Source organism: Kryptolebias marmoratus, linkage group LG7, assembly GCF_001649575.2.
Source record: "Kryptolebias marmoratus isolate JLee-2015 linkage group LG7, ASM164957v2, whole genome shotgun sequence".
In the NCBI taxonomy this organism is placed as follows: Eukaryota; Metazoa; Chordata; class Actinopteri; order Cyprinodontiformes; family Rivulidae; genus Kryptolebias; species Kryptolebias marmoratus.
In genome coordinates, this window is record NC_051436.1 from 25,140,093 (window position 1) to 25,162,861 (window position 22,769).

General features: G+C 38.2%; 1 protein-coding gene across 2 annotated transcripts in view; it reads right to left on the bottom strand.

Moving 5' to 3' along the window:
- Positions 1 to 2,503: 2,503 nt before the first annotated feature.
- The window catches only part of shroom4 (shroom family member 4), a 45,640-nt gene continuing 25,374 nt past the window's right edge, over positions 2,504 to 22,769 (bottom strand). The window contains exons 4-12 of one of the 2 annotated variants that reach the window (XM_025002788.2): positions 22,410 to 22,517; positions 18,039 to 18,100; positions 12,092 to 12,850; positions 7,419 to 8,060; positions 6,785 to 6,914; positions 6,574 to 6,675; positions 6,237 to 6,407; positions 5,822 to 5,964; positions 2,504 to 5,722 (exon numbers count right to left, since the gene is read on the bottom strand). In XM_025002788.2, coding sequence (XP_024858556.1) covers positions 5,560 to 5,722; positions 5,822 to 5,964; positions 6,237 to 6,407; positions 6,574 to 6,675; positions 6,785 to 6,914; positions 7,419 to 8,060; positions 12,092 to 12,850; positions 18,039 to 18,100; positions 22,410 to 22,517 — 2,280 coding nt within the window. In that variant the 3' untranslated portion in view covers positions 2,504 to 5,559. The remainder of the gene's footprint in view (positions 5,723 to 5,821; positions 5,965 to 6,236; positions 6,408 to 6,573; positions 6,676 to 6,784; positions 6,915 to 7,418; positions 8,061 to 12,091; positions 12,851 to 18,038; positions 18,101 to 22,409; positions 22,518 to 22,769) is intronic. The other variant, XM_025002789.2, reaches the window with a different exon arrangement.

Genomic DNA, 22,769 nt, shown 5'->3' on the forward strand with positions numbered 1-22,769 from the left:
GTGTGTGTGTGAAGAACGCTGATGAGATATGAAATAACCAGTAGCCAATTGAATAAGCTACCCTTTTGGATTTATATATTTGTAAATCTGACTCTGTGCCTCACCAACCATGAACCTCACCGCATGTCACTGACTGGGAGATAAAGTTAGAGGCCAGACTGAGATGGTTTGGACGTGCAGAGAAGGGACAGTGGGTATATTGGTAAAAGGATGTTAGAGATGCAGCTGCCAGGAAAAAGACAAAGAGGAGATATATGAATGCAATTTGAGAGGGCATGGAAGTAGTTGGAGTGAGGACAGAGGACACAGAAGACAGAGTTGGATGGAGGAGGATGACTCACTGTGGTGACCCCTGAAAAGGGAACAAAAGAAAAAGAAGATTACTTTGAATCACAGTCAATTACTGCTTACAAATGACAGTAAATTAGATATATAATAATGCAATCAATTATATTACAAAAAAATAATTTAATGTGATGTAATTTAATCAAAACTTCTGCTTTGGAATAGTTATGAAAATATAATATATTCTAATAAAATAGACATAAAATTAAAGTTTTGTACCAAGAAATTTTACAAGTTTTCAACATTGTAAAACGCTTTCAGTTCAAGTGAAATGTGCTTTGTATCACCATTTACAGCAGTGTATGTGATGTGATGTCATTCTGTCTCAGTACCCTTGCTCAGCTTTGTCCGAATGACACCAGAAAGAATTAATAAATATCCACTCATTTTGTTTGCAACAAGGAGTATTTTGCAGTAGTTACAGGTCGACATCTTGTGGTCACTTAAAGAAATGACAAGTCTTTTGTGTCTAAATTCTGTTTAAAGCAGAAAACCTGACCACAAACAACTATGTAGATCAGGGGTGGCCAATCCTGGTCCTCGAGGGCCACTATCCTGCATGGTTTCCTTGTTTCTCTTCTCCAACACACCTGATCTGATGGTTAAATGACCTCTTCATGTTCTGCAGAAGCCTGTTAATCACCCGTTGATTCAAATCAGCTGTGCTGGAGCAGAGAAACAAGTAAAACATGCAGGATAGTGGCTCTCAAGGACCAGGATTGGCCACCCCTGATGTAGATGATGTAAATGTGATAGGTATATGATGGATGTGTTTTATTGTCTAAAATGACACAATACTGTCAGCTCTTTCATTCTAAGACAGGGATGTTCCCAAAAAACAAAAAAACAAAAGCAACTCTTCATGGTGAGATAAGCCCCTTTCTTGGGAAGCTGTTGTGCTCCTCGTTGTCATTAATCACAAGAAATAAAAATATTGCTAGCATATAATGTGCATGAAGTGCATACTTGACAACATTTTCTCTTTTTTTGGATCCTGTGAAAAGTTGCAGTCCCAACTCCATCTAAAGAAGCGAAACTAAACTCACTCGTGCACAGAAAGCGTTGGCCCAAGGCACCGACATGTTGCCCACCCATTTAGACACAGGAGCAAGGGTGCCTGTTTCTTTAATCATTTTGTCTCATTTGGGGTTGTTTTATGGCTCTTTGGGAGATAGATTTTTTTTCTTGGAGTCATTTGAATCTCTTCTCTTTTTTGACATTGTGTTCTTTTGTAATTGTTTTTCTAACAGTTGTTTGCTATCTTCTTGCAATCGTGTCTGTGTGTCTTTAGAGTCTTTATTTCAGTCTTCTTTTTCTTTCAGCTGTTCAATTTTCAGGGATCGCCACAGTGAGTCATCCTCCTCATCTAACTCTGTCTTCTGTGTCCTCTGTCCTCACTCCAACTACTTCTTCAACTACTACTTGACCCTAAGTACTTGAAGTCCTGTACGTTTGTGACATCTGCTTGTATCCTCACTGTTCCACCTGCCTCCGTCTCATTCACACACAGGTACGCTGTCTTTCTACGGCTGACTTTTATTCCTCATTCCTGCATACCGCCACCTCTCCAAGTTCTCATCCACCTGTTTTTTTTGGTGTATGTTAGACAAAACTATCCTTTTTTCATACACATGTTAGATGTAATTTCTCACAGAGCAGACCACAGGCGCTTCAAACAACTTGATTGGTTCATTTAACTTCCTGTTAAAACTGAAGGCAGGTTCAGTTCAAGAAATGTCTAAAAAAAAAGCAAGACAACATGATGTTTAGCTTTTCCACTGCTTGGCCTTCACTCCTGTAACATGTTTTAATGTCCTATTTTGAGGAACCCCAAACCCAACAGAACATTGGTATTCAGGCATAAATTTTTTTCTTTGTGTCTTCTGAGTATAGCTCTTCAGCTTCCAGCAGAGCTGCTGAATGACTCTCTGCACTCACCTTGTCATCTGTCAACCTCCATTTACTCTCGGCCATGTTTACTCAATCGTCCCCCCATGTTAATATAGTAGTTTCCCTGTGGAGGGGCCTGAATGTCAGCACCAGACACCAAAGTGACCCGCAAGATCATAAATCACAACAGGAGGCACTGAGTTTGTTTAAAATGCTATTATTATTCATTCTGGTACTTCTTTCTCACATAAGTGATTTCGAGTTAACATTTTTGTTTTTTAATAACTCAAAATTACACACAAACGGAAAAGTATACTCTCTTGCTGGTCCAAAAGACAACATCTGTCCTTTTCTTATCAACATGTTTCCAATCAGAATGGTTGTTATGGCACAAGAGTACATTCACTATATATATAATAATAATAATATAAAAACCAGTGAACATCTTATGTTTAAAGTTAAGTGGCAGGAAAAACAGCAAGAATCATCTACAAACAAAACAGAAAAAAAAATAACTGTGGCTTTAATAAATTTTAATATTTATGTTCACTTGAACTTTAAACCAGTGAAACATAAATCTGAATATCATGACGGTGAATCAAGAGATGTTTTAGTTTGACTTGATGAGCTGCGGGTTTGTTGTTATAAATTATTTATTTACTCAGACATGCAGACACAAACTTCTTTATGTCTATCCTTTAGGTATTTAAAGATTAACAGAGGAGTAGTATGCTAGAGAATTAACTAAGATTCTACTTTTGTTTAAGCAGTGTTTCAGTAAAGTTAAAAAACTAAACAAAATAATAATTATAATAATAAAAAACAAAAAACAAAGAAAAAGACAGATCAAGGTTTTAGCAATTTAAATGGAAAAACTTGCATGTTTTCAGACTTTGTAGTTAATCTTGATGATGCTTAAACCACCTGTTCTTTTTTTGTTTGTTTTTTACACAAATTTTCTTTGCAGCTCTATTACAAACTCTTTTATTCCTTTTCAGTGGGTGGCAGTAATAAAAAAAAGAGACAAATTAAATAACTAGACCACAAATGCAAGATGCTACACAATGAAGAAGTATGAAGGGAATACAATTAAAGTAACAAGACTGACCACATGGTGACTGCCAAAGTGGCTAAAACAGTACTGAACAATGAACAATCAGAAACATTCAAAACTTTCAGGATGTACTGTGCCTCAAGAAGGTTCTTTTTGAGAAGTGATTGTCCCAGAACTTGATTTAGAGCTTAATTTTTGCTGTTAAAATGTGACAGTAGATGCTCTTCAGCAATTTATCAGACTTAAAATGGTCAGGAAAATGCTATTTTGTCTCAAAATACTACAACTAAAATCCACTACTACTGTTAAACCTTAATGAGCTCTAATTGACATACTATGTCTGGTTTGTTTAATCTAAGTAGGTGTCTTCTAAACTAAGACAAACAAATAAAAAAGGAACAGCAAACTGCTATGTGGCAAAAAAAACCTTAGAAAAAGCAACACAAGCTAGTTGAGAGCTAGCTAGTCGCTTTGTTTGTTGATTTTACTCTGAATTCTTATGAGCAAAAAAGAGAACAATTTTTCTTTCTACTCATAAAAAATAAAACGGTCTAATTTCTATTAACTTAATATAAAAAACAGCAAACTGTTATGTGACTAAAAGCTCTCAGCAGTAACACAAGCTAGCTTAAAGTTAGCCCTTGAGTATGTTGTTTCTACGCTAAATTTCTATGAGCACAAAAACTTTTTTTTCTTTGAACTCATTGAAAATAAATTTCTGAGTATGATTGAGTTTTACTTGTAGAACAATATTGAGACAGTACAGACTAGCAGTTTCCCTCCATTCCAGTTTAAATTGTAAGGTAAGTTAACTTTCTGCTAACCTTTAATTTACCACATAGATGCTTCAGAGCCCTGAGGCAAAAAAAGAAAATAATAATAACAATAAACAGGAAAAAGACAACACATTGAAACTAAACATACAAAAATGAAAAAAAAACAAAATTTTATGTTGTTTTAGCTTTGTATAACAGTCCCAAATTTTAATAGAGGTTCATGAAAACAATTTTTTTTCATTGTGTTTGGCACCTCAGAGCCACCAGAGAGTGGTGTCCATCTTTGTACCCTAAGCCTCTACATTAACATTAAAAAACATGTTTTCCAGTAAAAAAAAAAAAACAAAAACAACAAATTTTTTTAAAAATACAGGTCAGCTGAAGAAGCAGTCAGGGATAACAAATAGTCAAACATAATTTTGAAAAATTCACTTGACCCTTCAAAACAAACCAAACTCTTCTTGGGATTCCTTCAATATCAACATATATAGTAAAAATCTGACTGTTCTTTTACTGTATCTTTTACAACTAACTCCTGTTTAAAGAACAAAACAACTATATACAAACTTTCTCTATAATAAACATTATCTTCTGTATATAAAGATCATTACGTTACAGTAAGACAGTGAAGTGTCAAACTTCACACAAGTAGAATCACAAACATCACAGTAATGAAATACAAATGTTATTCCAGAATGCATGTTTAGCAGTTAATAAAGCTGCATATGGCCTTTGACAACGTTGACTTTAGTGTGATTAAAGCACCAAAAATAAAATAAAATAAAATAAAATCTCCGTTAGTTCACTGAACTGGGAAATTGAAACTTAGAGGAGAAAACAGAAGAGTGACAGCCATTTTGTAAAACCATCTTTGGCAACACAAGACAAGAAAAAGTATAGTTGTAGAGTACATGTTTCAGCACAAAGTGAATTTCTTATATGGCAAAACAAGATTTCTTTTTGCTCTATTTTGTTTGGGAAAAATACCCTTAATCCAACTCTGCTATGGGCCTGCACTCCACTTTCACCGGCTAAGTTAGTTTGGAGCACTTTTGATTCCACCCCTTTGTGTCATCCTAAAACATTCAATGTTTTTGAACTGACTGTTTTAGACCTGCAATGTTTGCATGAATGTTTGCTAATCCTAACAGAAATATTGTGGGATGCTGCATCTGTCTGTGCTGTAACACTAGATATTATTTCTTAAACAATCAGTTTTATCAGCTATGCACAGTACGTGGATAGTTGTCCTCAGACAGACTCCTTAGTGTTTCCTACCTTCCTGCTAAGCTACCTGGGTGTTAGGTTAGCTTCATACTTAGTGTCATCAGACAAATTTAAACATTGAGCTCTGCCTTTAAGAAATGGTGCAAATTAATGCTTTTAAGTGTTAACTTTTTTGTTTTCTAAATTTTTGTTTGATTTTGGAGTCAGCTCAGACACAATGTGACAACAAGCCCTGCTTCTTCTTCACCTCTTGTTTTTCTTGTTGAATTAATAATGTCCATATCCCATCAACATGCCCATGCCCATGGCCATTCCCAGCCCAAGCCCCAGACTCTCCCTTAGCCCCCTCAGCTGCTCTTCTCCCAGCCGAATCTTGTCCTCTAGCTGCCTCTGCTCAACCAACAAGGCCGCCTTCATCTTCACAAAGTGGCTGCAGGGGAAAACAAAAAAGTAAAAATACACAGCTTGAAAACATGTAACTGAGTACTCACGTGTGTTAGAGTGAGTAAGGATGGGAATAAACCCCCACCTGTAGTCTCTGTGCTGTTCTGGAGTGAGGCAGCGGGCCAGAACCCGGCTGACAGCCTGCTCTCTGCGGTCAACGTGGTCCTTCAGGTCCTGAGCCTCTGACAGCTGCCTCATCAGCTGACACTTCTTTTCCAGCAGGGAAAGCTATAGGGCCGAACCACAGAGAACCCTGATTATAAATCTGTGGAGTCTGATTCTTTATTACTACTTTTTATAGCCCTTAAAATGAAAGGTGGAGGGCGATATGCAATCCTTCAAGGTAATTTGGAGCTTTAATTTTAAGTGTATTAAAGTGACTCCTCTCCTTCCATCTGTATGTGATTTTTCTGCTTTTAAAAACACATTGTACTACACTGAGTAGATCTCAAGTTTAAAACGTAAAAATTCCTGTAGATCTTCCTCCTTCTCCTCCTCACCCTCTCGTGCTGCTCTGTCTCAGGGTCCAGCATATCCAGTGTCATCTCCACCCTCAGCAGCCTCCCGGACAGGGACAGCATCAGGCTGACCACCTTGTCCAGATCTCCGATGAACATACAATATTTGTCCACCTCGTTGGGCTTACACACTGACACCACCAAGTTCTCTACCTGAGAAATTAAAGCAACATGCGTCGGGTTAACTTCTTGGTCCCCATTTTTTTATACACAGGTTTATATTATGTGCACATATTTAAGCCTGATCTATGTTTAAAAGTACTAAAAGTAAAAACACACATGCACAGATTGTTTAAATGAGTGAGCAGTATGTGTCCACCTCTTCTCCCAGCTGTGAGTTAGCTCTAATGTCCTCCTGCAGTCCTCTTTGAGCCTCCCTCAAGACTCCCAGCTTCTTCCGGAGGCTCTCCATCAGCTGTTTCTGTACAAACAGCAGCAACTGTTTAAATACCTTGTAGCGACACATGTTTGGTTACTCTGCACCATCACAGTGTTTTAACTTCCAGACACACACACTTCTTTGTTTGTACCTTGTAGGTCAACTCGTCGTCCTCGTCCCTTTTCCTGCTCTGAGTGACGTCCTTCATCTGTGACAAGAGCTGAGCCTTGGCTGCTGACGTTTGGTAATAAGATGAACAGCTGGAACTCGCGGTGGACTGTCTGAAAAGGGAAACATCAGAAGGACAGTTTATAAACACAAACACTGGGGTATAAAACAGACACATTTATAAATTAAAGGCCTAGAATTCATTGAATAATTTTAAACTAAGATGTTATGTAGAGAAATGACGAAGTGTCGACCTTTTGGTCAAACCTAGAAAATAAGTTTATGCACAATTTCATGCAAGCTCCGAGATGTCACACTCAGACTTTATGCTGTGAAACTGATTGAGTTATAGACATCTTTGTGCTTTTTAAGGTTAGCTGCCTGGAGTGGCCATCTCAAGTCAGACTAAAGCCAAATATTAATCAGTTATAGATGCAAGCATAATTGCAGGTTTCATAAAAGTTGGTCCAGTGGTACATAAGATATTTTACTAATAAATAGACACATGAACACACACACACACACAGGCAAACACAGGCAAACACATTATTGCCTGTTGTAAGGTGTAACTAATCATGTGAGATCAGGACAAAAGTAGAACAGATAAGACTCTGTACCTATCAAGGCTGTCAGTATTGTGCTCTGCAGGCTGGAAGGCTCCTGACTCCCTCTCACTGCTCTGGGGGAACATCTCCTCCAGGCTCAGCCTCTCTCTGCAGCTCTTTTCTGTCTCCAGCTCCTCTCGGCAGCTGCTCTCTGCAGGAGTTTCTCCTGACAGCAATGACTCGGGATCCAGCACCTGGTCTATGTCCGTATCCAGAATAGTGACGGGTTGAGCAAAGCACGGGAGCTCACTGGTGAGGGGCACGTCCTCTGCTGGGAGCTCCTCCAGGAAATCATCAATATCTGTCTCTAAAGGCAGTTCCAAGTCAGCCTCCAGGCTGTGTGCCAGGCTAAGGCTCAGAGTCAGTTCTGATTCTGGCCCTGGCTCAGGGAGGTTCTTCAGCTCATACTCCTGTAGGTCTCTTTTCATACAAACCTGCTGCTGGACGTCTCTTTGACTGAAGTAAGACTCAGCAGGACAAGTTTTTCTAACACTCCCATTTTCTAACACTCTGGATGGTGTTGTGTTGCTCCGAACTCTGGGAGATGGGGTTCTCTCCCACTCTGCTTCAGGCTTTATATTGAGCTGTGGTTTGTGAGGTTTCACTAATACCCGGTCCTGATCCAGGCTGTGGCTCATGTCCATGTTATGTGAACTGTAGAAACATCAAACATCAGATCATTAACATTGCAGCTGTGTATTTTCAAGAATTGACAATTTTAGAGATTTCAGCTAAACTAAAGATATTGCATTTTCACAAAAAATGCAGTGTGAATACCGAGTCTTTAATGACTTTGCTGAAACTTGTTGAAGCTGAAACTGTGTTGTTAAAACTAAAAGAAGCAGAAATCTAGCTAAAACCTGAAGTAGCAAAAGGGTAGCTAAAAGAAGAAAAATGATTGCAAAAAGATAAAAGTAGGAAAAAGGATAGTTAGAAGCTAAAAGTACTGAAAGGCTAGGAGGAAAGAAAAGTAGCAAAAGGCCAGATAAAAGCTAAAAGTAGCAAAATGCTAGCTAGAAGTTAAACATAGCACCCATCTCCTGAATGGTTGGAACATTTTGATATATGAATGGCTCAAATTGCACAAAGTACTCAGAAGTAGTTAGACTGCAAAAACACATGAAAAAAACCCATGAAAACAGTGTGAATGCTGAATCAGCATTCACACAATAAATAATTTCAGTGCTACAGAATTACAAGAAATAACCTCAAATTTCTTCTTTCAGAATGACACTGAAGACAATTTCCTAAACTCACAAAATGCACAGAATTCTTTTAAACTCAGAAGACATCTGGCAATATGAAACATTTTACAAGATGAAAAGCTAATTTCACACTGAACTTTGTTTCAAAAGCTTCCTTTAATACTGCCTGTTATTCTCACAGAAAGGTGGCTCATGAACCTAAAAAAAGGAAAGGATCAGATGAATACTTAAGAAAACCTTTAAACTGTATGCAACAAATAACTAAGTTTACAGGATTAATGAGGATCCTACACATTTTATATTTTCAAATTATATCTGGAAAAACACTTTTCCAGATTCAAGTTTTCAAATTTTTTTGTTTTTATTGTCTTTTTTATAAAACTGAAACTCCTGCAACTTTATAGTACTTACAGTATTTACAGACTTCTTTTTTTTTTCAAACCTATCTAAGGCTCAGAAAATACTAAGATCAAATTCCATACGAAAAGTATGGAATTTGATCTTAGTATTTTTATTTTTAAGACTCCATAGAAAGCTGGGGTAATATAAAATTTCAGGTAACTTCTGCACCTCAGTGAATTTTGAGGTGCAGATTTTAAAGAAGCTCTTTTATCTTTCAGTCTTGGTCCAACTAAGAAACCTATGGTTTTATGGAGAGAAAATCCAATCAAAATACCTGTGTGTGTAATACTGGATTTGTAAACTGTGTAAGTCTGTTTGTGTGGAGCTTTGGATAGTTGCATGTGTGAAGCATGATTTGTAAAATGTAAAAAACATTTTGTGCGTAGCTTTGGGTACTTGCAAATATGTGGCCAAATGCACAAACAAATATTAAAAAATTATGAATACAAAATAAAAGGAGACAAGCACAAATACAATTTCCGCAAATATTACATTTCTACACACAGATTTTTTTACTTCACCTCACAAATATGATAATTACAAATTCCTACAGGCTGCTACACATACAAATTGTTAAATAAGTGTGCATGAGTTGCCTGATACACACGGACAAAACTACATTCACGCACAGATCAAGTTACAAGCGCACAAGGGTTTTTGAGACTCATTTCACGCTGCCGGGAAAGCTCCCAGATTTGTGTGTTACGTTTAAGCCAATGTCGGTAAACCTTTCAAAACTAGCGACTGGCTGCATTTAGAAACTGGTGTGCACACTCCAGACCAGTAAGTGGCGGCAATGCTACTAAAAGTTTGTTGCCAAACGCCAGAAAAAAACAAGAAGAAGAAGAAGTTAGAAACTGAAGAAAAGAAAGAAAATATTGACATTGCGTTATTTGTGAATATCAGGCATTTGGACTTTACCATGGCTTCTAGTGACAACATCGGAGCGGTAAGTGATACATGTAATGTGATATGTTTGGCTTATTATCATCCACTTGTTATCAACTTCTCATAATAAGTGGACATTGGCTTAAACGTAACTTGTGTCCCATGTGGGGAGCGTCCTTAAGATTGGCTGAAACAGGGAAACTATCTGATTGGTCTATCTGATCGTCCAATCAGATAGACCATTTTTTTAAAAAAGCCGGTGAGTTTTGAGACGCCAGGGGAGTCTCAAAACTCAGGCGCAAATGCAGCGCAACTCATAGGCCAGAATGAGCTCGTAAGTGTGAATCTCGTTCCGTGCATTTGTGGATTTGGTGCTGTGCATTTGTGAATCTTTTGAAATTGTGGATTTTAGTTTTTGCATTTGTGCATCTTATGAGACCGATCTGGCTCCATAGAAAGCTGGGTCATCTGAGTTTACTTTGGAGATTAGTATTATTTCCTTCAACATGTATTTCATTTCCTCTTTACTTGTCCCTAAGTGGTAAAGACATATTTCTTTGAGAAAAAAAAAAATCTCAGCACCCCTTAGTTATAACACATACACCCAGGGGTGAATGTAAGCCGGTACGGTCCGGTACTTCATAACACTAAAAGATTCTGTGCCAGTACGCAGTACCTGGAAGAAGGGGGAGCGACTGTCTGCTGTAAAGCCATCATTCAGAACAATGAATGGCTGCACTTTGGGTCAGAATAGATTTGCTAGCAATAAGCAGTCTAAAACACGACCTAAGTTAATAAATAGCTTTTTTTCTAATTTCAAGTTGTTTCTGAACTGTTCCTGTTACTGTTACTTTCACCCCTGGGTGTATGTATTATAATTAAGGGGTGCTAAGATATATATTTTATTCTCACCAAAATACGTCTTTACCACTTCGGGGCAAGTAAAGAGGGAAATGAAATACATGTTGAAGGAAATAATACTAATCTCTGGAGTATGTGTGTTCTGGTAAGCTCATCATCACACTGATATTTCTTCCTCACATTGTTTTCTCCATGTCTCTGTTTGCTGCTGCAGTAAGGCTTAAAATATTGTACATTACACCCGTACAGGATTTGTACATGTCGAAGATTAAAAGAAAATATTTGGTTTATCTTAAAGTGGTAGTTCAGATTTTTTAAAATAGGTTTCTTTGAAAAGATGTTAAACAATTAATATCTTACCTATTGTAGATAGCTCTTTGGACAACCTCAGTTTGGAGAAATAGTTTAATTCTGACCAGACTATTATTTTTCTTCAAATATTCAACAACCCTTCCTCCATTTTCACTTGTCCAATGGATCAATGTGGATATGGGTTCAGGTATTCTAACAGTAAAGCTGAGCTGTGCAGTAGGTGTTGTGCCTTGGTTGAGTGCCAGTTGCATTAATTCTTTAAATTTGCTGTTTTTAACTAGCTTTCAAATTTTCAACATTCATCCATCCATCCAGCCATCCTCTTTACCCCCTTCTCCATTCCGGGTCGTGGGGAGTTGGTGAATATCTCCAGCAGTCACTGTGCGAGAGGCGGGGGACACCCTGGACAGGTCGCAAGTCCATCACAGGGACACATAGAGACAAACGAGACAAACAACCATTCACACTCTCACTCACACCTAGGGACAATTTTAGAGTTATCAAGTAACCTAACATGTATATTTTTAGTTTGTGTGAGGAAACCAGAGTACCCAGAGTAAACCCATGTGTGCACAGGGAAAACATGCAAACTCCACCCAGAAAGGCCCCAAGCCAGGAAGTGATCTTGCAACCTTTTTGGGAGGTGACAGCTCTAGCCACTGCTCCACTGTGCAATCCTCATTGCCTATGTCTAGTACGTAAATGCAAATAAAAATTGCATAATTTTTGCAAATAATGTGCACATCTGTCTCAAATAAAACATTTAGTCACAAAATGTTTTATTTTTTAAAATGGCCTTTAGAGACTTCTTGTGATTTGAGCAACTCTGTTCTCAAAAATAAGAATATTTTCTGTTTGTCCTCTATATTGGCTTGATCATATTTATGGATGGATACTAATCATTCTGTTCCCAAAATATTTCAACAAAATTCAAGAAAAAAAATCTATAAAAAGCTGGTATTTTTATTGTCAAACATTTAATTTAGTCTAATGTAAATTTGAGAATCTTTACTTCACCTGCTCACAGTGGTTCCAGCTGGAGGCGATGGTGGAGTATCCGGTCTCTCCATATTGGGTGGAGCCACTGGTCTGAACATATTGCTGGAGAACATAGGACTGGGCGGCACCACGGTAAAAGGGTGTTCCTGAACTTGAGCTGGAATCTGATTGGATAGCGTGTGGGAAAACATGTGCTTCTGGGTTTGAATTTGGCTGCAGTTGCACCGAGGGCAGACCTCTATGACTTCCTGCCTCTCTGGGGGTAAACTGTAGGATCTCTGCCGAGATGTTTCAGGTGGAGGGACGTAGGTGGAAGAGCAAGCTGAAGACTGTGCTTCTGGGTTGTTGAAGGTAGCCGGGATGTAGAGAGAAGCAGCAGCAGAAAAGGAAGAGGAAGACAGCAGGGTGTGGTGAGATGCCCGTCGGCGGTGGAATTGCTCCAATTTAGGGGGTGGCGGCCTTGGTGGAGCTTTCTTCCTGCTTGCTCTGGCGGGGCTCGTTGAGTTTTCTCCCTCCTCCACCTTGCTCAGCATCTGGCTGGTTGCAGAGAAAAAAGACGGAGACCAGCAGTGACTGCTTTCAAAGTGGAGGTCGTTTTCAGACATGGCTCGTCCTCGAAGAAAAAGAGGAGCCGGCAGAGGAGCAGAGGTGCAACTGTTTTGTTCATCACCGCTGCTGTCAATCCATCTGAAGTCCCACTGAGCCTGATGGAGGCGATGCTGCTGCTGACTGAAGTTCTGAGGCGGCCTGGACTCCTTCCTCCAACTAGGGTAGCCTCTGACGTGAAGAAAAAAAACAACACTACTTCTTTAATATCTAATTTTTCAACAGACAACATGCAGTGAGCATGTTAAAAATGTCTTTAGACAAGTTAAAATACAGCAAAATTTTGTCTAAAAATTAAAGTTTTGAAGACATCAAAACTCAGCCATAATTGTTGATTAAATCTTTGCATTAAGCCACAATTTCACCGAATTTGTAGGAATAATAAGGAGCTGACTAAAACCATGACTTCAATAAAACTCAGTAAGTAATCACTGAATGTACATCTACCACTGATTAACTCTTGTCAACCCCATTCAAGATAACTACCATAACTAAAAATGCCTAAACTCGGGTCAGATTTTAATCTTAAATTTGGTGAGATAGTAGCTGAAAGTTACACCATCAAATACTATGAGCAGTACATATTGCATCATGTCTTAGCTTAAAACTTTGGCATTAACTGTTGGAGTCAACTCTGTCTGTTAGCAAAATATGTTGTGAATCACTGGACAGATGATAATGAAACTAGTGTTGGGCAGTATGACTAAAAATTTGTATGAGTTTTTTTTTTTAAGATTCTGTCGGTTTCACAGTATATCTCTTTTTCTTTTTTTAACTTAGCTTTTTTTTCCTCCATGATTGCTTTTTTTATATGTTTGTGGTTCATTTTACTTTCAGGAGTACAAGGCTTTAAATCAAGGCTGTAATCAAAGTATCAATTACTTTATCCCAAAACAATTATACAATATATGAATGAGTCAGTATGATATAGCAGAAAGAGATGCAGAATGTAAGCTGTTTTTATTGGGCAAAATGCAACATATTAAAAATAAAAGATATGCCAATTTTAACACTGCTTTCTTTTCAAAACAAAATATTTTAAGATGGTTCTATAAACACTAAAATACTCAGTGTTTAAGCATTCAAGTGTTGCAAGTATTTAAGTATTGCACTGCAAAAACAGCTCTACTATTGGGCACAGGTTCTTCTTTTACATCTCCAGTCTCACTTTCTTTATCCGCCATCTGTTTTCTGTTCTTTATTTCAACTTACAACCAGCTGTTAGCTAACAGATTGTTATGCTACCTGGCTGAGCTCTAGAGGCGAACATTATATAAACTGCTGCATGTTAAAGCCTTAAAGCAGTTTTCTCAGCCATGCCATGGTGTGGCAATATATGAAAAATTCATACAGGAGGGGAAATTACAACCGGTATACCGGATGAAGTGGCATACCACCCAGCACTAAATGAAACTCAAAAAGTAATCATTGGATATACATCTAAAAATGATCAACTTTTAGAGTCAACCTCATTCAAGTTGGCCACCACAGCTAGTTGACCTTAGCGAACACAAAAAGGGCTATAACCCTGCCAGTTTTACAGATATTACTGAGACATTTGATGTGGTAGCTGGTAGTCATTCTCAACACATAATTTGAGCTCTAATAATTCCCAGGTTCACGCTAAAGTGGATTGCTGCCACTTTAAAACAACTCGAGCAGCAGCACTTAGCCATCTGGTTAAGCTCAGACCTAGCCCAGGCTCCACCGGTGGCGACCAGGTAGGCTAGACAAATTATAGCAGAACAAGTGTCATACATCCTTTATTTGTCCATAGAAAGCAATTTTGTCCCCAATGCTGGAAAACAGATTTTGCATTACCTTTACTGAAAGGAGGAGACCCCACTATACTAAACAATTATGAACCAATTTTCAAACTCTGTATTTTAGCTAAGGTTTTCAAAAACTAGTGAATAATCAAATCAATAAGTATTTGGGTTCTTTTAATATTTTATCTTCCCATCAATCTGGCTTCATAAAATGAGACAGCACAATGACTGTTTTAGTAAAGTATTTAATGATTTTGTTGAATTGGATACAAAGGACTACTGTGCTTAACTGTACTTAGACCTGTCCAAAGCATTTGATACTGTAGATCAGGATATCTTATGCCACAAGCTCTCAGATATCGGCTTCACAGATCACACTGTTGGCTGATTTTCTAACTCCCTCCCAGGACATGGGCAATGTGTACAACACAGTGGTTTTTCATCAAGCTATTTAATGGTTACTAGGCTCAGTTTAAGGACCCACTCAGATTTATTCAATCTCAAATTGGTGCTAAATGCTGATAAAACCAAAGTGATGCTATTTTCAAACAGAAAGTTGGTGCCAGCAGTTCTCCTGTCTTCTTCTTCTTTTGGCTGTTTGTTTTTCAGGGGTCACCACAGCGAGTCGTCCTCCTCCATCTAACTCTGTCTTCTGTGTCCTCTGTCCTCACTCCAACTACCTCCATGTCCTCACTAACTGCCTCCATATATCTCCACTTTGTCTTTTTCCTGGCAGCTGGATCTCTAACATCCTTCTACGATTTTACCCACTGTCCCTCCTCTACACATGTCCCAACCATCTCAGTCTGGTCTCTCTAACTTTATCTCCCAGTCCTTCAACCTGTGCTGTACTTCTGATAGCCTCATCCTCAACCTCAATCCTATCCATCCTTGTCATTCTCAAGGAGAACCTCAACATCTTCTGCTCTGCCACTTCCAGTTCTGTCTCCTGTCTTTTTGTCAGTGCCACTGTCTCCAAACCAACATAGCTGGTCTCACCACTGTCTTGTAAACCTTTCCTTTTACCTTTGCTGCCAGCCTTTAGTCACAAATCACTCCTGAAACTTTTCTCCATCCACTCCATCCTGCCTGGACTCTCTTCTTCACCTCTTTACCACAGTCCGTTTTCCTGGACAGTTGATCCTAAGTACTTGAAGTCTTGCAACTCCTGGCTCCTGTCTGTCACTTCCATATAAGGTGTTCCTATTGAGTTTGTGAACTCTTATAAATACCTGGAAATTTTAATTGATGCAAATCTACACAGCTACTGACATTGGTGACATTGTTTATAAGAATGCCCCTGCCAGCTGTCTGCAGATGTTGGAAGCTGTCCATCATGGTGCTCTAAGGTTCATGACTGATTGTTACCACCATACCCATCACTGCACTCTGTACTCATTAGTCAGTTGATCATCACTATCCACACCTAGGCTCTTACATTGGTTCTTCATCTATAAATCACTCCTTGGTCTGCTCCCTTCATGTACACTATATTGCCAAAAGTATTTGTCTATCTCCCTTCATGCATATGACCTTGAGTGACATCCCATTCTTAATCCATAAGGTTTAATATGATGTTGGCTGGCTCACTCTTTACACATATAACAGCTTCAACTCTTCTGGGAAAGCTTTCCACGAGGTTTAGGAGGTTGTCTATGGCAATTTTTGACCATTCTTCCAAAAGCACATTTGTGAGGTCAGCCACTGATGTTAGACAAGAAAGGCTGGCTCGCAGCCCCCACTCTCATTCATCCCAGAGGTGTTCTATCGCATGAAATTATCCAAAATGTGTTGGTATGATGACACATTAAGCGTTCCTTTCACTGGAACAAAGCGGCCGAGCCTGAAAAACAGCCCCACACCATAAACCCACTTCCACCAAACTTTACACATGGCACAATGCAATCAGACTAGTACCATTCTCCTGACAACCGTCAAACCAAGACTAATCCATTGGTTTGCCAGACAGAGAAGCGTGATTCGTCTTTCCAGAGAGCACTTCTCCACTGCTCTAGAGCCCAGTGACTGTGTGCTTTACACCACTGCGTCTGATGCTTTGCATTGCACTTGGTGATGTAAGGCTTGGATGCAGCTGCTTGGCCATGAAAACCCATTCCATGAAGCTCTCTATTCACTGTTTTTCAGCTAATCTGAAGGCCACATGATGTTTGGAGGTTTGTAGCTATTGACTCTGCTGAAAATTGGCAACCTTTGTCCACTATGTGCCTCAGCACCTGCTGACCCTGTTCTGTGATTTTACATGGCTTACCACGTTGTAGCACTGGTGTTCACAATCACTTCCACTGTGTTTCTCATACCACTAACAGCTGACTGTGAAATATTTAGTAGCAAGAAAATTTCATGACTGGACTTATTACACAGGTGGCATCCTTTAATGGTAGTATGCTGGAATCCACTGAGCTCCTGAGAGCGACTCATTCTTTCACAAATATTTGTAGAAGCAGTTTGCACAACTAGGAGCTTGATTTTATAGACCTGTGGCCATTAAAGTGATTGGAACACCTGAATTCAATGATTTGGAAGGGAGAGTGAATACTTTTGGCAATATAGTGTATTTCCTACAACGTCATGTTGTCAGTGCAGTTAGTTACAGCGTGCGCTCCCAGGCCTTCTTTACCTGAAGTTCCCTTAGTGCGGACTGAACTTGTGAAAAAGGCCTTCTCTTCCTCTGCTCCTATATCTTGAAATACCTTGTAACAAGATTTGAAGTTGTCCACTTTGATTTCTTTTGAGGATCTTAAGCATTTTTTAGGGACAACTGAAAACTCTATGCAAATTTGTTCTTGTTTTTAGTGATTTAATCTGTTTTACTGGCACCTTGATTTTATTATTTTTTATTACATTGTATTGTTTTGTTGTTTATTGTTTATCATATCGCCTGTTTAAAACAGTTCTCAATTGAAAATGAGTCCTCGTGTCTCAATGAGACTACCTGTATAAATAAAAGATTAAATAAAAATAAAACTCCAATCTTAACAATTCCATGACAATCTGGGCAAACAACATTTAACAAACATAAACAAACCGCCATGAAATTTTTGAGACTGGAGTTGTTTTAAGACTGCAGCAATCCACTTTGATTTTGGCCTAAAGAACAAAGAAATGTTAAAAATGAAATTTAAACTTTTTATTGAGCCTTATAGGTTTAATGTTAGTCTTAAACAAAAGTTACATTGAAAGTTGTTAAAGTACAGCAAATGTTTCCATTTTGTAGACCATGCTGATCAAACCATGTTGTCCCAAGTCAAATAGGAGTAATTCTTTTACAAGCCATGCGTGTCCTCCTACACACTCACATACGTGCATCCTACCACAGGTCATTATGGTCACATTTTGAACATGGATGATTGCTCCTTACACTTAGTTCATTAGAGTCAAATCACTGACAGGCATGACTGAGTGGAGTTTCTTCCGGTGCACAATGAGCCGACCCCACCTAAAGCCTCCGGAAACTTACTCATACTGAGGTGGAGAAAGTAAGTGTGAGTCTGCTGTGTTAGAAAAGCCTCCAATAAGGAAACATTCATTTTTCATATAAATATATGTTGCTGCCAAAGGAGGCGGCTCACCTTTCAGTCAGACTGTACTTCCTGTTGAGCTTGGTGGTTTCCTGTTGCCGGACCTGATACGCCTGTGAAGAGATTTGAAATCGGTTAATAACTGCAAAGGAATGAAGGAAGGCTACAATCAGCTGTGAAGTGCTGGTAAGCAAACGTTCCTGCTGAGGGGAAACGGTTGCTACCCCACCCTGCAATGTTCTTTCATGAGTTAATTGGAGACTTTCAGCTACATTTGGAGCATTTTGTGTTAAATGCAAATATGAGGAGCTTTGGTGAGCCACAGCTGTGTTTAAAAAATGATTCTTTCTTATTTAATTTTTTAAAATAGTTTATATTTTATATCAAAAGCAAACTAAATAATTTTATAGTGCATTTCCGTTTTGTATTTTTTCATTTTTAACTTTTCCCTGACAGACAAATTTAGCACTATATGCACCTTTTCTTAAATAATTTCAGGTTTTTACATCATTGTATTCAGCAGTTTGACTTTTCCTCTTTGTTAAAGTTTAGATTAGTTTATCAAACACATTTTGGAAGGTTATGAGTGAATTCAGACACCCAATTGGTGTCTCTTTTTAAACAAGTGGCACATCAAATTAGAATATATAGTAGTGTGCACAAAGGTTAAACCACAATTTCTTTCTTTATATTTAGCTTTAAGAGCTGTATGTTTATACTGTTTTAAGGTGGTCTTAAACAATAGTTCTTCAGAGTTTTTGAAGATCTTTTAAAGGTTTTTCTTCAGCTGACGTCTGCTAATTTTTAATCATTTTCTGTTCAGCACTTGACTGCTGATGAGCTGTGACCACTTACACCTGATCATTATCACCTTGATCACTAGCTGCTGCTATATAAGGACAGGTTTTTCTCCCGCACATTGTCAGACTGTTGTGAAACCCTACGTGGTAATACTTTCAGGACTCCAGTAAGCATTAGAGTGATTTTTCCAGCGGCTAACCTGTCTGTTCTCTCCTCTGACCAGTTATTCCCTTACCGCCCAGTCCGGCCCTCTCTTCTGTACCATATCCTGTCTGAATCCCCCTAGGATTTGGATTCCCTGGTTTTTGATCTGTCGCTCGTCTGGTCCTGAGTACCTGGCTGGCCCATACGGAACTGACCCTGGCCTGTCTGACCTGAATTTTGCTGTGTCCAATAAACTTCAGCTCATTCTGAACTAGTTGCTCAGTCTCCGTGTCCATCTGTGCCTGAATTGTGTCATTGACCATTCTCAGAAATGTTTTGTTGTTGTTTTGAAACCATCTACCATCTGTTTTGTTGACATATACCAGAAAACAAAGGAACTATTTTAAATTGGCTCTTTAGGTTTTTTTAATACCAGCAGCCTGCCGCAAAGACACAATTTGTTCCAATTTCTTCAGTTAAATTTATAAAAAAAAAAGATAAGAGTAATTATATTTTAGCTCCAACAAGGTGATTCCCAAAGAGCTACTAGCTGAAAACTTGATGAACTGAATGTTATGCATCGCTCAACTCCTCTAGCAGGTCGTTGCTATTATTTTTTCTAACTTCTTGAAGACATGGCTTTCAGATACTGTTCATCTGCCACAGAATTTTTAAGGCCTGCCATGTTTTCTTTTTTCCTTCACTTGTCCACTTTCCTCAGTTTTTAAGAATACACAGCAAACCATGTTAAGTCAAGCTTTCCACTAATACAGTAGGACCAAACAGCAAGTGAGTGAAAAAGTATCCAAAATAAAAAAATAAAAAACTTTCAAAGACCTTCAGAGGGTCTTAGATAACTTGAACAATTAACAAGTTTGATTCCTTGGAAACAAATTTTAAAGTGGAATGTGGCTCAAGACTTTTACACAGTACTATATAATGATCATGGGAGGAATAAGTTAAGTTCAGATTTACACTGCAGTTACATAAGAAACACTCAGTCAGAATCTGCAAACTTAACATGTGACACACTAACCTTTTATTTTTCTGACTATTTTATGGCCTACTTTAAAAAAGGGACAAGAAAGATAATCAAGAATAATTATTAGACAACAACCCTCTTATTAAATAGCTAAATTAAAAAATACAGCTGTAAAATGCATTAGGTTCAAGTAGAAGAATAGATGAATGAACTCTTTGCACTTTCATTCTTCTTTTGAAGTAAAAGCTGATAGTGAATAACCACACAAGAGGGGGCAGGCTGTTTAAACACACCAGAAGGGTCTCCACACATAGAAAAGATATGTTCTGTGTGTGATACAAATCTCAACATCCAGAGGGTATTTATGTTGGCATGGATGAAAGTTTTAAATACTTGCTGTCACTCACTGTCAGCTGAATATTCTTAACTCAGAGAAAATAGGTTTAATTTCTCAAAAGCTTGGATGACTGTTGCATATTTTGTAATCCATTAGCTATTAAATTAAAAATAAAAAAGCAGATTTTTTATAAAATACTTTAGGCCATCGATGCAAAATTAAAGGGATAGTACTGCCATTTTCAAGTGGGGTTCTGTAAGTTAGGAGTTATAGAACCTTACCAGTTGTAAATAGCTCTATAAATGACCTCAGTCTAGAGAAAGTTCACATCCAACAGGACTAAAGGGCAAACAGCTAGCACAGCCAAGACCAAAGTGGATTGCTACCATAGTAAAACAATTCCAATCTAAAAATATTTTAGCTATTCGAACATTAATGGCAGCGATGGAACAAATGATTTCAATTTCTATTACTTTTAAGAGAAAGTTGTTCAAGTTTTTAACATACAAATTATCTGTTGGAACAAATTAAATTCATAAATGAATGTTCTACTACACTGCCAAAAAAGAAGTTGTCACCAAAAAAAAAGCTTACACACTAATATTTCATTGGACCGCCTTTAGCTTTAATTACAGCACGCATTCGCTTTGGCATTGTTTGATGATGATGGTAGAGTCTGATGGCTGCACAAAGCCTTCTCCAGCACATCTCAAAGATTCTCAATGGGGTTAAGGTCTGGACTCTGTGGTGACCAATGCATGTGTGAAAATGTCTTACGCTCCCTGAACCACTCTTTCACAGTTCGAGCCCGATGAATCCTGGCATTGTCATCTTGCCCCCACAGGCTTGTTCAGTAGGCACTAGGCATAATGGGTGCAACACTTCACCTGGCTCTCTTCTTATCCTGATGCACCCATCACTCTGGAACAGGGTAAATCTGGATTCATCAGACCACATGACCTTCTTTGATTGCTCCAAAATCCAATCTTTAAGCTCCCTAGCAAATTGAAGCCTTTTTTTCTGGTTAGCCTCACTGATTAGTGGTTTTCTTAAGGCTACACAGCTGTTCAGTCTCAATCCCTTGAGTTCCTTTCGCATTGCGTGTGTGGAAATGCTCTTACTTTCACTATTAAATGTAACATGGAGTTCTACTGTAGTTTTTCTTTAATTTGATTTCATCAAACGTTTAGGTGATTGCCGATCATGATCATTCAGGATTCTTTTCTGGCTACATTTCTTCTTCAAAGACGATGGGTCCCCAATTTTAGAAGTTTCTGCAATCTTCTTTTCTCTGCTTGATGCATGCCAATGATTTGACTCTTCTCAAACAGACTGACAGGTTTTCCACAACCACGGGATGTGTCTTTTGACATGGTTGTTTAAGAAATGAGAAGCAACTCATTGCACCAGTTGAGGTTAAAATACTTGTTGCCAGCTGAAACATAACCACCCATGCAGTAATTATCCAATAGGAGGCACGTACCTATTTGCTTAGTTAAATCCAGGTGGTGACTTTTTTTTGGCCAGGCAGTGTATAATCACAATTTCACCATAATGTGAAATAGACAGCAGTGAAAAAGTTTTTAAAGTACAGTTTGCCTGATCCACAGGAAAAATTTTAAGATTGGAGGTGTTTTAATATGACAGCAAACCTGTATGGTTTTGGCTGCAATCAGACTAGCTGTTAGCTTGTCAGTCTTGTCAGAATTAAACATTTTTTTCTTCAATTCTTCAAAACATTGCCACAGAAACCCACTTCACAAGGGACAAAATATCCCTAAAAGAACTAGAATTACAACAAACAATGGTGGCTGTTAAGAATATCATTAGAACCAGAACTTCACCAAAAAGTTAGTAGAAACTGAAATTATTATCTGAATATCTATTAGGTAATGAACATAAAGTTACTTTCCAAATTTTTAATTGTTTCAATTACAACAAGAAAAGTAACTTATAAAATGTGTAAATCTTCTTTAATTTAATTTTGTTTAATTTAAAGTGAACCATTTAAAAACAGAACTGGGCTTTAGATGCCTGAATATGAAGAATAAGATAAGCCACTAACATTGTTGCATTTCTATATTTCGTTCACAATGTCCAAAATAAATATGCTCCAAAACAACACACACAACAATGGTGAAGTGGTTAAAGCTATCACCTCCCAGCTAGAAGGTTGCAGAATCACCTCCGGGACTGGGACCTTTCTGGGTGAAGTTTGCATGTTGTCCTCGTACACGTGTGGGTTTTCTCTGGGTACTCTGGTTTCCTCCCACAGACCAAAAACATGCATATCGTCACCTTCTTAAAATAATTGCCTAAGTCATTTTTTTCAAAAATTTTTTTTTTTGCCTAAATCATCTCAACAATCAACAAATGGTTCAGTTTTTTGTGTTTCCTGAAACATTGCAAAAAATGACTTAGGCAATTATTTTAAGAAGGTGACGATATTAGGTTCATTGGTAAGTAAATTGTCCTTAGGAGTGAGTAAGATTGTTAATGGTTGTTTGTCTCGTTTGTC